Source organism: Oryctolagus cuniculus, chromosome 13 (genome assembly GCF_051225735.1).
Source record: "Oryctolagus cuniculus isolate XC-2025 breed Fujian yellow rabbit chromosome 13, ASM5122573v1, whole genome shotgun sequence".
Lineage (NCBI taxonomy): Eukaryota > Metazoa > Chordata > Mammalia > Lagomorpha > Leporidae > Oryctolagus > Oryctolagus cuniculus.
Window position 1 is genome coordinate 20,753,603 of NC_142879.1, and position 14,102 is coordinate 20,767,704.

Below are 14,102 nucleotides of genomic sequence, written 5' to 3' on the forward strand. Positions count from 1 at the left end.
ATCAGAGTTAAACCAATTTTGGTTAAAGGTTTTACAGCCTAAGCAGGTGGTGGGTGTGGGAGTGGGGGTGTTATATGAACTTCACACCCCTTGAGTGCAGGTCTATGAAGATATCTTAGGTAGGTGTGTGATTGACGGAAGGATGGTATAACCAGGACCAGAGCAGCCAAGAAAAGTTCTGCCACATATGTGTATTTTTCCGTAATTTATTTATTTATTTAATTTGAGAGACAAAGAGTGAGCGAGGACTCTCATCCACTGGTTTACTCCCCAGATGTCTTCAACGACTAGAGCTGAAGCAGGGAGTCAGGAACTCACCCCCTGTGGGTGCCACGACCCAGCCACCTGAGCCCTCACTGCTGCCTCTCAGAGGTGCATTAGCAGGAAGCTGGAGTGAGGAGCCCGCGCTGAGGCCCGGCCCCGGGCACGCCGACCTGCGACACAGGGGTCTCGGCCACGAGGCTACGTGCCCGCTCCTACTTTGTCCATCGTTTTCGCCTGAACTCTGAAAATGCAATGCTTGCAGTCACCCGTACCAGGTTCAGCTGTGAAAGCTGCGTTGCCTGTGAACAGGTGAAAAGACTTGTTAACTAACTCAGTTGGATAATAATAATAATAATAATAATAGCAAAACTACAGTGAAAACAGAAGGCATCCTGAGGAGCAACTTCCGCAGCTTCAGTTTCTTCTATCGCCCATCTTGTCGAGTTAAATGGGCAAGGCCTGCGCGCACAGAGAAGACAAACAAGCCAAGGGACTGGGCCTCTGTTGGACCAGCTGCATTGATGATATCCACTGGGGTAATAATAGCTGTATATTAACATTAATATCCAAATGCCATACAAGGCATTTTATACATACAAACAATCTCCAAAAAGTTCATGGGAAATGCAAATTGTGAAAACACTTGGACTTCAAAATGTTTTTGTACCTAAGTAATCTTTTTTTTTTTTTTTTTTTTGACAGGCAGAGTGGACAGAGAGAGAGACAGAGAGAAAGGTCTTCCTTTTGCCGTTGGTTCACCCTCCAATGGCCGCCACTGCCGGCGCACCGCGCTGATCTGATGGCAGGAGCCAGGTACTTATCCTGGTCTCCCATGGGGTGCAGGGCCCAAGGACTTGGGCCATCCTCCACTGCACTCCCTGGCCACAGCAGAGAGCTGGCCCGGAAGAGGGGCAACCGGGACAGAATCTGGTGCCCTGACCGGGACTAGAACCCGGTGTGCGGGCGCCGCAAGGCGGAGGATTAGCCTAGCGAGTCACGGCGCCAGCCGCCCTAAGTAATCTTCTAATTCCATTTTCCCCAGATTTTTGGAAGTCTCTCTGTATTATCTACCATAAAACCCCATAAAACCCATGTAAGGGAGGAATCCTTTTTTTCCGAAAAATGTATTTATTTATTTGGAAGCAATGTTACCGAGAGAGCTGGAGTCGGGAGAGGGGGAGAGAAAGAGAATCTTCCATCTGCTGCTTCACTCCCAAATAGCCACAATGGCAGGGGCTGGCACAGGCCAAAGCCAGGAGCATGGAACTCTGTCTGGGTCTCCCACATGGGTGGCAAGGGCCTGAGCATGTGGGCCATCTTCTGCTGCTTTCTCAGGTGCATTAGCAGGGAGCTGGATCAGAAGTGGAGCAGCCGGGACTTGAACTGGCGCTCATATGAGATGCTGGCATTGCAGGTGGCAGCTAAACCCGCCAGCCCCATAAGGGGTGGGGACATCTTAATCCCCCTTTTTAGGTGGGAAAATGGGAGCCTGGAGTGAGTTTCCCCAAGTCCGGTGGTGAGTAGCAGCTGCAACAAGCCCAAGCCGCAGTCTGACTCCAGGCAGCAGGTGTTCCTGTGGCTGCACCTGCCCAGGCACCCTCGGCCCAGGTGCCAAGGCAGAAGCAGCTTAAAGGCGCTTGCTCTCCTCTTCTCTGAGCTCTGCCATTTGAAATCGTTCAGCCCTCTCTAAAACGGTCGTAACCCCAGCAGTTCACTCAACCCTGGCTACACACGGATGCCTGTGTGCCTCCCCCAAAGACGCTGATCCCGATGAGGTCTCCAGGGGCTCTTGTGGGCAATGGGCCAGAGAGCTGGTAGGTTGGGGAGTCTGCATGGGGACGCCCTGGGCCTTCCATCCACCCGGTCTCCAATGAACCTGTGCCAGAGCAGAGCTGCCCGTAGCCGCTGGGACTTGACGATAAAGCAGGAAAAGCTCGTCTTACTGGGCCGATGGCAGGGACTCCTGCATTGCAGGCTCCCGGTGGACAGATAAGAGGATCAAACCTGGGCTCTCGGCCAGCCATCCGGGGGTCAGGCCGTTGTTTAACCAGTTTAATTGTTGTGGGAACAAAATGTACCACGGCAGCAGTTTCTGGAATTTGATCTTAGAGCAAGCAGCTCGCGACTCATCCGTGCCCCGTGGCCCAAGCAACACCGGCAGCTGATTAAGCATCCCAGCTCTCTCACTTCTGTTCAGCCATCCAAGAACAAAGGATGGCCCAGCCCTAGCCCGGGCGGGAGGCAGACAGGGAAGCCGGCGAAGCAGAAGGCCCTGAGCTGTTAGGTGTGCGGTCGGAATTCGAACCTGGGTCTCTCTCTTTCCACTCCAGCCCCCGAATGATGCTGACAGCTATGACGTCACAGATACCGCAGAGTTGGCAGGGAGAGCATCTATCTCGGAAGCTGAGCGGGAAGTCACTTGAAACTACGCAATATTATGGTGGCAATCTTTTGTTTAAAACAGCCAAAGGAGGGGGCGATGTTTCAGGGAGATTTCTACCCAACACCGGCCCCATGGTACTGTCAGAGATGGGACCTGCAGGAGCAGGCCCTGGGACAAGGGACCCATGGCACGAGTGCACCTCAGGCAGCCTGCAGCAGGAAAGGCAGCATGAAACCAGCTCTGGCTTGATCGCCAGGGGTGGGGTGCTTTGGGGGCATAAATGACATTGAGGAGCTATCTGGCCAGCGCCGCGGCAACATAGGCTAATCCTCCGCCTGCGGCGCTGGCACACGGGGTTCTAGTCCCAGTCGGGGCGCCGGATTCTGTCCCGGTTGCCCCTCTTCCAGGCCAGCTCTCTGCTGTGGCCCGGGAGTGCAGTGGAGGATGGCCCAAGTGCTTGGGCCCTGCACCCCATGGGAGACCAGGAGAAGCACCTGGCTCCTGGCTTCGGACCAGCGCGATGTGCCTGCTGCGGTGGCCATTGGAGGGTGAACCAATGGCAAAAAGGAAGACCTTTCTCTCTCTCTCTCTCTCTCTCACTGTCCACTCTGCCTGTCAAAAAAAAAAAAAAAAAAAGGAACTATCCGCTCCCCACCTTGATACCCAGGGCTCTCCGCATCGGCCGGCCTGTGAGCTGCCCATCGATGAGTACAACTGACCAGGACAGAGGTCCCTAAGCTGGACACAGCTGTCGGGAGGGGGGCGCCACGAGCCCCTAGCAGCCCTTTCACACCGCAGGGCTGGAGGTGCCAGCCCAGGGGGGCAGAGCACCAAACAGCCTCCCTCCGAACACTCTGGATGCTGATAACCGCCTGCTTACGTCTCTGCTTCCCCCGCTGTTCTGTGAGTTCCTCGGGGGAAGGGGTGGCATTGTGCTTGTCACCATATGGCAGCCCCTCGCACAGGGCCTGGCACACAGTGGGGCCCCCACCCATTAGAACTGAATGATACGCAGCTGGGAGAGAGGCGCAACTCAACCCTAGCTGGGAAGAATTGCCGTGCACAGTGGCTCACTTGGTTAATCCTCCACCTGCAGCGCTGGCATCCCGTATGGGTGCCAGGTTCTAGTCCCGGTTGCTCCTCTTCCAGTCCAGCTCTCTGCTGTGGCCCGGGAGGGCAGTGGTGGATGGTCCAGGTGCTTGGGCACCTGCATCCGCGTGGGAGACCAGAAGGAAGCACCTGGCTCCTGGCTTCGGATCGGCACAGTGTGCTGGCCGTAGCAGCCTTTTGGGGGGTGAACCAATGGAGGGAAGACTTTTCTCTCTGTCTGTCTCTCTCTCACCGTCTAACTCTGCCTGTCAAAAAAAAAAAAAAAAAAAAGAATTGCCGGCTGAATGAGGCATCGCTGGTAGGAGGCAGGTGGACATTTGGCACAGCGGTTAAGACCCCACTCGTGATGCCTGCATCACACGTCACAGTGTCCAGGGTGATGTCTCAGCTCTGCACCACCTCCTGTTAAAGTGTACCCTGGGAGGCAGCAGGTGAGTCCTTAGGTCCCTGTCCCCTGTGTGGAAGGCCTGGATGGAGCTCCTGGCTCCAGGCTTTGGCCTGGCCCTCCCCTAGCTGTTGTGGGCATTTGGGGAGTGAACCAGCAGATGGAAGATCCCTTTCTCTGCCTTTGAAATATAAATAAATAAGCAGTTAAAAGGCTACATGGATCGCAGGAGTGGTCAGGCAGAAAGACCCACTGGACATGGGCTGCGACCTCCATGGCCGGCAGGGTCTGCTGAGGGCGCTGCTCTGCTCAACCACGCAAACTCCCGCTTCCTGCCCCGAGGGGCACAGTAAAGGCAGAGCCTTCTGAGGGCTGTGTAGAAGCAGGAGACATCCGCGCTGTCCCTGGGACTTCGTCATAGAAAGCCCAGCCCAAGGAAACACTCGAACTCCTCCTCTGTGCTGGCAGATTTGGGACAAGCCAGCCGCGGACTGGTGGGCGAGTGTGATGTGTTCCCAACAACTCCCCAAATGGCCTACTTTCGCCTTCAACATCCCACCTCCAAAAAAATCTGCTGGCAAGCGCAGATCACAGCGTGCATTCTCCTGCTGTGCTGTGCATGGGGCTCAGGCGTGAATGACAGCACTCCGTGTGCCTGCCGCTGCCCAAGGGAGTGGAACCCCTGACCCTGAGGGGCAGCTGCTTCATCCAATTTCAATTAAGAAAATAATAAAAAAATTATTGCAATCGGGGTCTGGGTTGTGGCGTAGCAGGTTAAGTGGCCACCTGCGATGCCAGCATCCCATAAGGGCACAGGTTCATATCCCGGCTGTTCCACTTCCGATCCAGCTTCCTGCTAATGGCCTGGGAAAAGCAGTGAAAGATGGCCCAAGTGTTTGGGCCCCTGCAATTAAGTGGGAGACTGGGATGATACTCTGGCTCCTGGTTTTGGTCTGGCTCAGTCCTGGTGGTTGTAGCCATCTGGGGAATGAATCAACAGATGGAAGGCCTCCCCCTGCCATAACCATGACTTTCAAATAAGTAAATAAATCTTTAAGAAAAAAGAATGAGTGGGATTGATGAAATGAGAGGTGGTTTGAGGCTAACGAAGGCTCTGTGGGACCAACCGTGATTTCTGGGTACAGGTGGATCCGCTCTGCCTGCCCTGGCGTCTTCTGGTGGGGTCCCCAGGGGCACACAATGGGGAAGATGGAGGGATTCATCCAGGTCCAGTTTGTCTCAGCCAGCAGCCTGTTGTTAATGGGGAAGTGGGATGGGATATTGGCCAGGAAGGACGAAAGAGAACTACATGACACACTGGCTCTCTGTCCACAGGTGGGAGGCCAGAGTCAAAATAGCAGATGAGGGGGGCTGGCGCCGTGGCGCACTTGGTTAATCCTCCACCTGCAATGCCGGCATCCCATATGGGCGCCGGGTTCTAGTCCCGGTTGCTCCTCTTCCAGTCCAGCTCTCTGCGGTGGCCCAGGAAGGCAGTGGAGGATGGCCCAAGTGTTTGGGCCCTGCACCCGCATGGGAGACCAGGAGAAAGCACCTGGCTCCTGGCTTCAGATCGGCGCAGCGCCAGCTGTAGTGGCCATTTGGGGGGTGAACCAACAAAAGGAAGACGTTTCTCTCTGTCTCTCTCTCACTGTCTATAACTCTGTCAAATAAATAAATAAACAAATAAATAGCTAGCAGGTGAGGAAGGGGCCGACATTGTGGTGCAGCCGGTTAAGCCTCCACTGGCAACACCAGCATCCCATACTGGGGTGCCAGTTCCTGTCCAGGCCGCACAGATCTCATCCAGCTCCCTGCTAATGCACCTGGAAAGGCAGTGGACGATGGCCCAACGTGGGCGTCTTGGGTGGGGTTCCTGGCTTCTGGTTTGGGCCTGACCCAGCCCTGTCTGTTGCAGACATTTAAGGAGTGACCCAGCAGATGGAAGATCAATCTCTCTCTCTCTCTCTCTCTCTCTCTGTGTGTGTGTCTCTCTCTCTGCTACTCTGCCTTACAAAAATATAAATATTAAAGAAAAGTTGTTTTGAAGAAAAAAAAGATAGAGAAACCCAATCCATCCCCTCCACATATTTTTCCACTCATCCTTGAACTTGAACTCCAAAGGGGATTGCAACAACGGGCTCTCTAGGAACTGTAGCTGTCACAGGCTTCTCCGGTTGCCAGGAAACCAGGAGTCCTCCTCCACGGCTGCAGCGTACCCAGAATAGCCCCTCTGGCTCTCCAGAGATTGATTCATTAGGCAGGCTCTCGGGGCGGGGACGCCCACACACGGCAACACTCGGAGGGAGTCCCGCCGGAGACCCACGGTGCCGACTGGCAAGTGGCCGGCTCTCCCTTCACCTGCTCTGCCCGGGCAGCGCAGCGGCTGGGCTGTGCACCGAGGCAGCCAGGAAGCCCTAGCTGACCCCCTTAGCAGGTTCATTTCTTCTTGGGCAAGCTTGTAGGAGCTCCCGTCGCCGCACACAGCTAATTGGCTTCCCTTCCGTTGTCTGCCATCCAAGCGTCTGTGGGGAATTTTCCTCGGGCTGAAATGCCAAGTTGGTTAGACACTCTCTTATTTTAGTCTTGAGATAAGCTCTGGCTTCGGGAAAAACTGAAGTTTAATTTTACTTCAAAGATAGGCTCCTTCGTGTTATTCTAAACCACAAGACTTTTCTTGGCTGGGAGGTGGGGGCGTGGGGAGGGAGGGGGGAAAATTAGAAAGAAAATGAGCTCCACAAGCCCTTTCTCTTGCACGTAAGAATGATTATGAACCACTGTGGACATAAATAATGTGGTCTAGCATGTCTGTATTTATGACTGTGGCAATGAAAATAGCTTGGTACTTAACCAATTATTTTTAAGAGCCGGTAGCACAGTGTTTCTTTGAATGTCGAAAAACAGAAATAGAACCTTGCAGACTGCCTTCCATCTGCCAGCCTGCACGCTGGCTGGGCAGGGATTTCAATGGCACGCAGGCAACAGAATAGGCCCCATGGTCCCATGTGCACCGTGCAAGCCGGCAGACCCTGGCCGCCTGTGCGACACGCGCTTAGCCAGGTTCCGTTGCCCCAGCCAGATCCCTACTTGACTGTCTGGTGAGCAGACTCAGAACACCCTCACGGGGCGCGCGCACCCCGAGCGAGCCCCACCCCCACTCTGGGAACGAGAGCCTGCTGGAGGGGGAACACGACATGACGTGCATGTTTGGGGACGCCTTTCCACTGCCGGCTGCTGGTTTTGAGAGCGTCTCCCTGCACGGTACACGGAAGGCGAGTTCTGGGGTATCGGCTTTGTGGTTGCAGACGGCCTGAAAAGGAGGTGAGCTCTTTGTGGAGGGAGGAGCCGCTACCTGGAGAGGAGACCCAGAGGCGAGTGAGAGCCAGTCCTCCACCCCAGGAGCTCCCGGATTCCCGCAGCGGCAGGCATGTTCTGGGCATGGGGGGGTGGGGGGGGACAAACCCCTCCATGGCTGGGAGATGGCGCCTGCCAAGAAGAGTGAATCTCTGTGCTGATCGTCTTCCCATCTCTGGCACTGGCGTGGGAGACAGCCCTGCACTGGGCCTGGATCTGACCCAAAGCCCAGAGAAGCTGGGTGTTGTAGGTTCTTCTGGCGCTTGGATGGGTGAAGGTGGCCTGGGCTGAGGAGGGAAAGACCCGGAAGTAGGCCAGGTGCTCCCGTGCCAGGTCCCCAGGCAGGCTCTAGAAGCGGCAGGGTCTGGCGTCGTGGGACAGCCGGCTAAAGTACTTGGGCCGCTGTTGGAGTTTCCTGGCTTCGGCCTGAGCCAGCCCCGGCTCTTGTGGCCATTTCAGAGTGAACTGTTAGATGGAAGACCACCCCCCACCCGGTCTTTCTCTCTCCTTCTCTATAACTCTGCCTTTCAATAAATAAATAAATCCTTAAAAAATAATAAAATAGGAACAGATAAATGCAGCACCCAGGCCAGGAGCAGGAGAAACCTGGGATATTAAGATTTAGGGCGAGGGGCCAGCGCTGTGGCGCAGCAAGTAAAGCCCCCGCCCACAGAGTCTTGGCTGCTACACTTCCCATCTAGCTCCTTGCTAATGGCCTGAGAAAGCAGTGGCAGATGGCCCAAGCTCTTGGGCCCCTGCACCCATGTGGGAGACCCCGAGGAAGCTCCTGGCTCCTGGCTTTGGCCCAGTACAGCTTATGGCAAATTTTAAACATATGCGGCAGCAGACAATATAGTAAAATGAACCTCCACACAGCCACACCATGCAATGTCTCATTAGTTAATTCTCTTAAACTCAAAAACAGTCATGTTAAAATAAAATCTGTGGGGTAGAGGCCAGCGCTGTGGCGTGGCAGGTTGAAGCCCCCGTCTGAAGTGCTGACATCCCATATGGGCAGTGGTTCTAGTCCCGGCTGCTCCTCTTCCGATCCAGCTCTCTGCTATGGCCTGGGATAGCAACAGAAGATGGCCCAGGTCCTTGGGCCCCTGCACCTGCATGGGAGACCCGGAAGAAGCTCCTGGCTCCTTGGCTTCGGATCAGCGCAGCTGGGCAGCTGTGGCCATCTAGGGAGTGAGCCAGCAGATGGAAGACCTCTCTCTCTCTCTCTCTCCCTCTCTGTAACTCTGCCTTTCAAATAAATAAATAAATATTAAAAAAAAAAAAAAAAGGAGGAGGAGGAGGATCTGGGGCGAGTGAGCTGTTTCTGTGTCTGGGCCAGGACTGTGGAGTCTCTCCTTGAGAGAGGTGTGCTGGGGTGTGGGGAGCAACTCGGACTAGACTAAGTTACTGGAATTAAGACTTATTCTATGCATCTGCTCTCCCACAATATGGCGCTGGGAGAGAAGTAAACAGCTTCCGCACAGCTGCCTCCAGTTCAGCCAATAAACTGTAGGACTTGCTCCTGATTGGAGGAGAGCAGCGTACTCGGCGTGTGGGCAGCCGAGTTGGGATTGGCGGAGGAGGACTATAGAGGAGGAGAGAGACGGCATGCACCAGGAACATCTAAGAGGAACATCTAAGGGGAACACCTGTGCAGCCCCCGAGAGAGCCGGCCGGCGGTGTGCCGCTCCCCCGCGGAAGTGGGGAAAGTGGCCAGGGGGAACCGCCCTTCCACGGAGGTGGAAGGGACAGTAGCCAACCCGGGAAGAACCAGCAGCAAACCCGGGGAGGGCCGAGCAGACAAAAGAACAGCGCAGGGTCCTGTGTCGTTCCTCCACGAAGAGGGGGAGCGACACTGGGGTCCTGGCCCTGGGTGGAGAACCACTCTGAAGGGTGAGCAGGAGCCTGGGGAGAGGAGGCCCACGCTCGGGATGGCGCAGCAGGGCTCGGATGTGCCAGTGCAGGATCCGCCCTCTAGGCCACAAGGCTGGCCCCTACAAGTTTCTTGATAAAGATATCATAAAGGATGAGCAGCCAGATGGAGGAGGCACAACGGGCTATGTGGGAAGAGGCTCCACACCTCTTAGGGTGCACCTCCTTCAGGCACCCCCACCTGTTCAGCTATGCAGAAGCCCCCAGAGCCCCATCCTTTTGGGTTTTATGAAGGCCTCACTATGTAGGCGGGTTGATGACATTGACCGTGAGTGGTCAACTTAACCCCTCTCCCTCATCCAGACATTCCAGCCCTCTACAGGTGACAGCGGCCCCTCCTCCATGCGGAAGCTGTGGAGAGCCCCAGCCCCTTCACAGTCTGCACACTCGTCACTCTGGTGACCGCAAGGGTTCCAGGAGCTCTGTGTCAGGAACGAGGGCTGGCGATCAAGCACCTGCCTCTTCTTGCATCACAGGATCTCCTCCTGGGATCCCGTTACAACACGGATCTGGCTCAGCAGCGGGGCCTGGACCAGACAGGGGACCCACACCCCGAGAGTAAGGCAGGAGAGCAGGTGGCCTGTGCAGTCTCTTTAAATGGATTCCAGGATTCTGATCTACAAGAACTAATTGGCGGGCTACCATTGTGGCATAGTGGATAAAGCTGCTGCCTGTGACATTGGCATCCGTGTGGGTTCGTGTCCCGGCTGCTGCAGCTCTGATCCACCTCCTTGCTAGTGGCCTGGGAAAAGCAGTGGAGGACAGCCCAGGTGCTTGGGCCCCTGCATCCATGAGGGAGACCCGGATGAAGCTCCTGGCTCCTAGTATCAGCCTGGCACAGTCTCAGCTGTTGCAGCCCTTAGGAAAGCACTCTCTCTCTCTTTCTCTCTGTAACTCTGCCTTTCAAATAAATAAAAATAATTACTTAAAATTTTAAAAAAGGGGCCGGCGCCGCAGCTCACTAGGCTAATCCTCCACCTAGCGGCGTGGGCACACCGGGTTCTAGTCCCAGCTGGGGCATCGGATTCTGTCCCGGTCGCTCCTCTTCCAGGCCAGCTCTCTGCTGTGGCCCGGGAGTGCAGTGGAGGATGGCCCAGGTGCTTGGGCCCTGCACCCCATGGGAGACCAGGAGAAGCACCTGGCTCCTGGCTTCGGATCAGCACGGTGCGCTGGCCGCAGTGCGCTGGCCGCAGCGGCCATTGGAGGGTGAACCAACGGCAAAAGGAAGACCTTTCTCTCTGTCTCTCTCTCACCTTCCACTCTGCCTGTCAAAAAAAAATTTAATAAAAGGAAAAAAACCCTGAAACGCAATAGCTAGAACTCAAGCAGGCGCTCTGAAATGGGGTGCAGGCGTCCCCAGTGGTGGCCTAAGTTGCTGTGCCACAATGCCTGCCCCAGCAAGCCTTCCATGAGATAAAAACAAATCCCTATTCGTGTAAGCCAGTCTTACTACAGTTTCATGTTCCCTGCCATCAAATGGCAATTCAGTATGCGATTTTAAAAATTAAAATTTGTTTTCTTTCATTGGCAAAGTACTATATACTGCTTATATACTTTTGAGAAACATGTAAAAAAAATATGGGGGACAATTAAGAGTCCTGGCCACTGAAATCCTGTTAACATTTTAAAATAGTTTTTAAAATTTGCATTTGAGAGAAAGAGAGAGTGAGCCCCTGTTTGCTAGTTCACTCCCTGAATACCCAGAATGACCAGGGCTGGGCCGTCTGGAAGCCTGGACTCGGCACAGGTACCCCCTGTGGGTGCCAGGGACCCAGCCACTGGAGAGCCAACCCCCAGGGTGCACTTTATGAAGAAGCTGAGTCAGGGGCGGAGCCACAACTCAAATCTAGGCACCTGGTGTGGGATGCAGGGGTCCCCACTGGCATCTCAGCTGCTAGGCTAAACCCCACGTCCAACGTCAATCATTGCATTATCATCTATTAAGAGACCATGCTTTCATTTATTAAACAATTCCCCTATCGTGGCCTGTTTGAGTAGGTTCTATGTTTTGTGTGCCATAAAAATTGCTACAGTAAATTTCTTGGTGCTCAGGAGTTCTTGAATTTAGAATTAGCTCTTCCCAGAAATAGGTCAGATATAAACCACACCAACATTTCTGGGAATTCCTCCTCCTAGGGGTCTATGCTATGCCTGTCTTCAGAAGTTGAGAATGAAACTCAGAGGACAACGAATTCACCCAAGGTCACTGAGCTGACAGAGAGGAGCCAGGCACCCACGCGGCTCCACCCAGCCCGTTCAGCCCCCATGGCCACCACGCTCGCTCACCAGGCCTTGTTTTTTATGAATCCGGATGTGTTTCAAAGACAAAAGTGCTCTCTTACTCTAAACTACGTCCATGACGTTGGATGCATCCTTGTGTTTATAAAACCAAACACATTCCCCTCTTGTTAATTAGCTGTTGCAGCCTTTCAAATAGTTAGCTCTACAATTTGAACAGTGGGCCGGTGCCGCGGCTCACGAGGCTAATCCTCCCTGCGGCGCCGGCACCCCGAGTTCTAGTCCCGGTCGGGGCGCCGGATTCTGTCCCGGTTGCCCCTCTTCCAGGCCAGCTCTCTGCTGTGGCCCGGGAGTGCAGTGGAGGATGGCCCAAGTCCTTGGGCCCTGTACCCACATGGGAGACCAGGAGAAGCACCTGGCTCCTGCCATCGGATCAGCGCGGTGCACCGGCTGCAGCAGCCATTGGAGGGTGAACCAATGGCAAAAGGAAGACCTTTCTCTCTGTCTCTCTCTCTCACTGTCCACTCTGCCTGTCAAAAAAAAAAAAAAAAAAAAAAAAGATTCAACACACACACACACACACACGACAAACACACACGGGGCCAACACTGTGGCGCGTAGCGGGTAAAGCCACTGCCTGCAGTGCCGGCATCTCATACGGCACTTGTTCGAGTCCTGGCTGCTCCACTTCCAATCCAGCGCCCTGCTAATGTGCCAGGGAAAGCAGCAGAAGACAGCCCAAGGGCTTGGTCCCCTGCACCCATGTGGGAGACCCAGAAGAACTCTGTCTGTCTCTCTCTCTGTAACTCTGCCTTTCAAATAAATAAATAAATCTTTAAAACATACACACGCACATGCACACATGTACACGCAGGCACACTCGCCTTTCCCCCGACTCTGTGGTGTGTACACTTGACTACGCTCCTTGTCTTCTCACGAGACTTCCAGGATCCAGCAACTTCCTGGAAAAATAAAAATCACTCCATGCCCCCACTGAATTTGGATGAGAACTGGTAATAAAATCAGGCGCAGCTGCAGGGGGAGACACTGGAGAAGAACCAGGCTGAGGGTGTCAGGGACGTCACCGAGATGGCACTCACCGCACCGAAGCCACGATCATCCCACCACAGTAAGCCAGAAATGTCACCGCTATGCCGTTGGGCGCGTTTTATTTATTGGGAATACCGGTTCTCTCTCTGTTCTATGCTCCACACTAGTAGGCTGGTTCACTAATAAATATGAAAAACCTGTTGTTTGGGGCAGGTGGGGGGAGAAAAGAAAGAAAAATACCGGGTGGAGTTTCCTTTTAGGAGACTCCTGCTGTAAGGTGGAAACGCTTTTAATGACAGCCTACGTGACGTGGGGGGTTTCCTAACCGCGTGCTCTTAACTCGGGCCTGCTTCTGTGCCCTGCTCGTCCACCTGGCGGAGCCCAGGTGCAGATCTGCGGCTGCAGCACGGGGCGGGCGAAGGCTCTGGCTCCAGGCAAAGGCCCTCAGCGAGCTCTGGGTCGTCTTTGCTGGGGCAGGAGGGCTCGCTCAGGGTGACGCGTCAGCCGCGTGCATCGTCTGCTTCCGGAGTTCTTAACCAAAGAGCGGCCGCTTCTCCATGGTGATGTAGACGAACACCACGATGATGAAAATGCCGAGCACCGCGAGCTTCAAGCCCACGGGGAACCCGATCCCCTCGCTCTGGTCTGGGGCGCAGGGCTTTCTGGCGATACCCCCGGCCTTGGGTCTGAGCACTCTGGAGTTGCAGGGTCTCGCAGCACACCTGTGAAAACAGCCGTGGCGCTTAGGATCGCCACAGCTACCACCCAAGCACCCTCGGGAAGCGTCTGCACCTTGGGGCCTCCGGGAGCAACCGCGGTTGGTCCAAGTGAAACCCATGTCGATCCCAACAGGGGTGAGACTTCTCCAGCCCCCGAAGCATCCATTTACTGCTACGCTGGCAGAGCCAGGCTCAGGGAGCTCATAGATCCCCTGGCCCCACACCTCAAGACAGCATGGGGGGCCGGCGCCGTGGCTCACTAGGCTAATCCTCCACCTTGCGGCGCTGGCACACCGGGTTCTAGTCCCGGTCAGGGCGCCGGATTCTGTCCCGGTTGCCCCTCTTCCAGGCCAGCTCTCTGCTGTGGCCCGGGAGTGCAGTAGAGGATGGCCCAAGTACTTGGACCCTGCACCCCATGGGAGACCAGGAGAAGCACCTGGCTCCTGGCTTTGGATCAGCGCGGTGCGCCGGCCGCGGCGGCCATTGGAGGGTGAACCAACGGCAAAAGGAAGCCCTTTCTCTCTGTCTCTCTCTCTCACTGTCCACTCTGCCTGTCAAAAAAAAAAAAAAAAAAAAGACAGCATGGGGGTGGCTGGGTGCACCCGTGCCCAGGGGCTCCCCTCCCGCAATGCACAGCCGGGGTCCTTCTACAATCTATTGGTTTTTCAGT

At 55.0% G+C, this 14,102-nt stretch overlaps 1 protein-coding gene and 1 long non-coding RNA gene across 2 annotated transcripts in view; one reads left to right on the top strand and one right to left on the bottom strand.

Moving 5' to 3' along the window:
- Positions 1-7,123: 7,123 nt before the first annotated feature.
- Positions 7,124-8,781, top strand: LOC138844928 (uncharacterized). The gene is made up of 2 exons (XR_011381370.2): positions 7,124-7,460; positions 8,547-8,781. It is a non-coding gene; the product is annotated as an uncharacterized LOC138844928 (long non-coding RNA).
- Positions 8,782-12,816: 4,035 nt separating this feature from the next.
- Positions 12,817-14,102, bottom strand: part of LEMD1 (LEM domain containing 1) — a 35,688-nt gene continuing 34,402 nt past the window's right edge. The window contains exon 6 of the mRNA XM_070055183.2: positions 12,817-13,435. Coding sequence (XP_069911284.2) covers positions 13,246-13,435 — 190 coding nt within the window. The 3' untranslated portion in view covers positions 12,817-13,245. The remainder of the gene's footprint in view (positions 13,436-14,102) is intronic.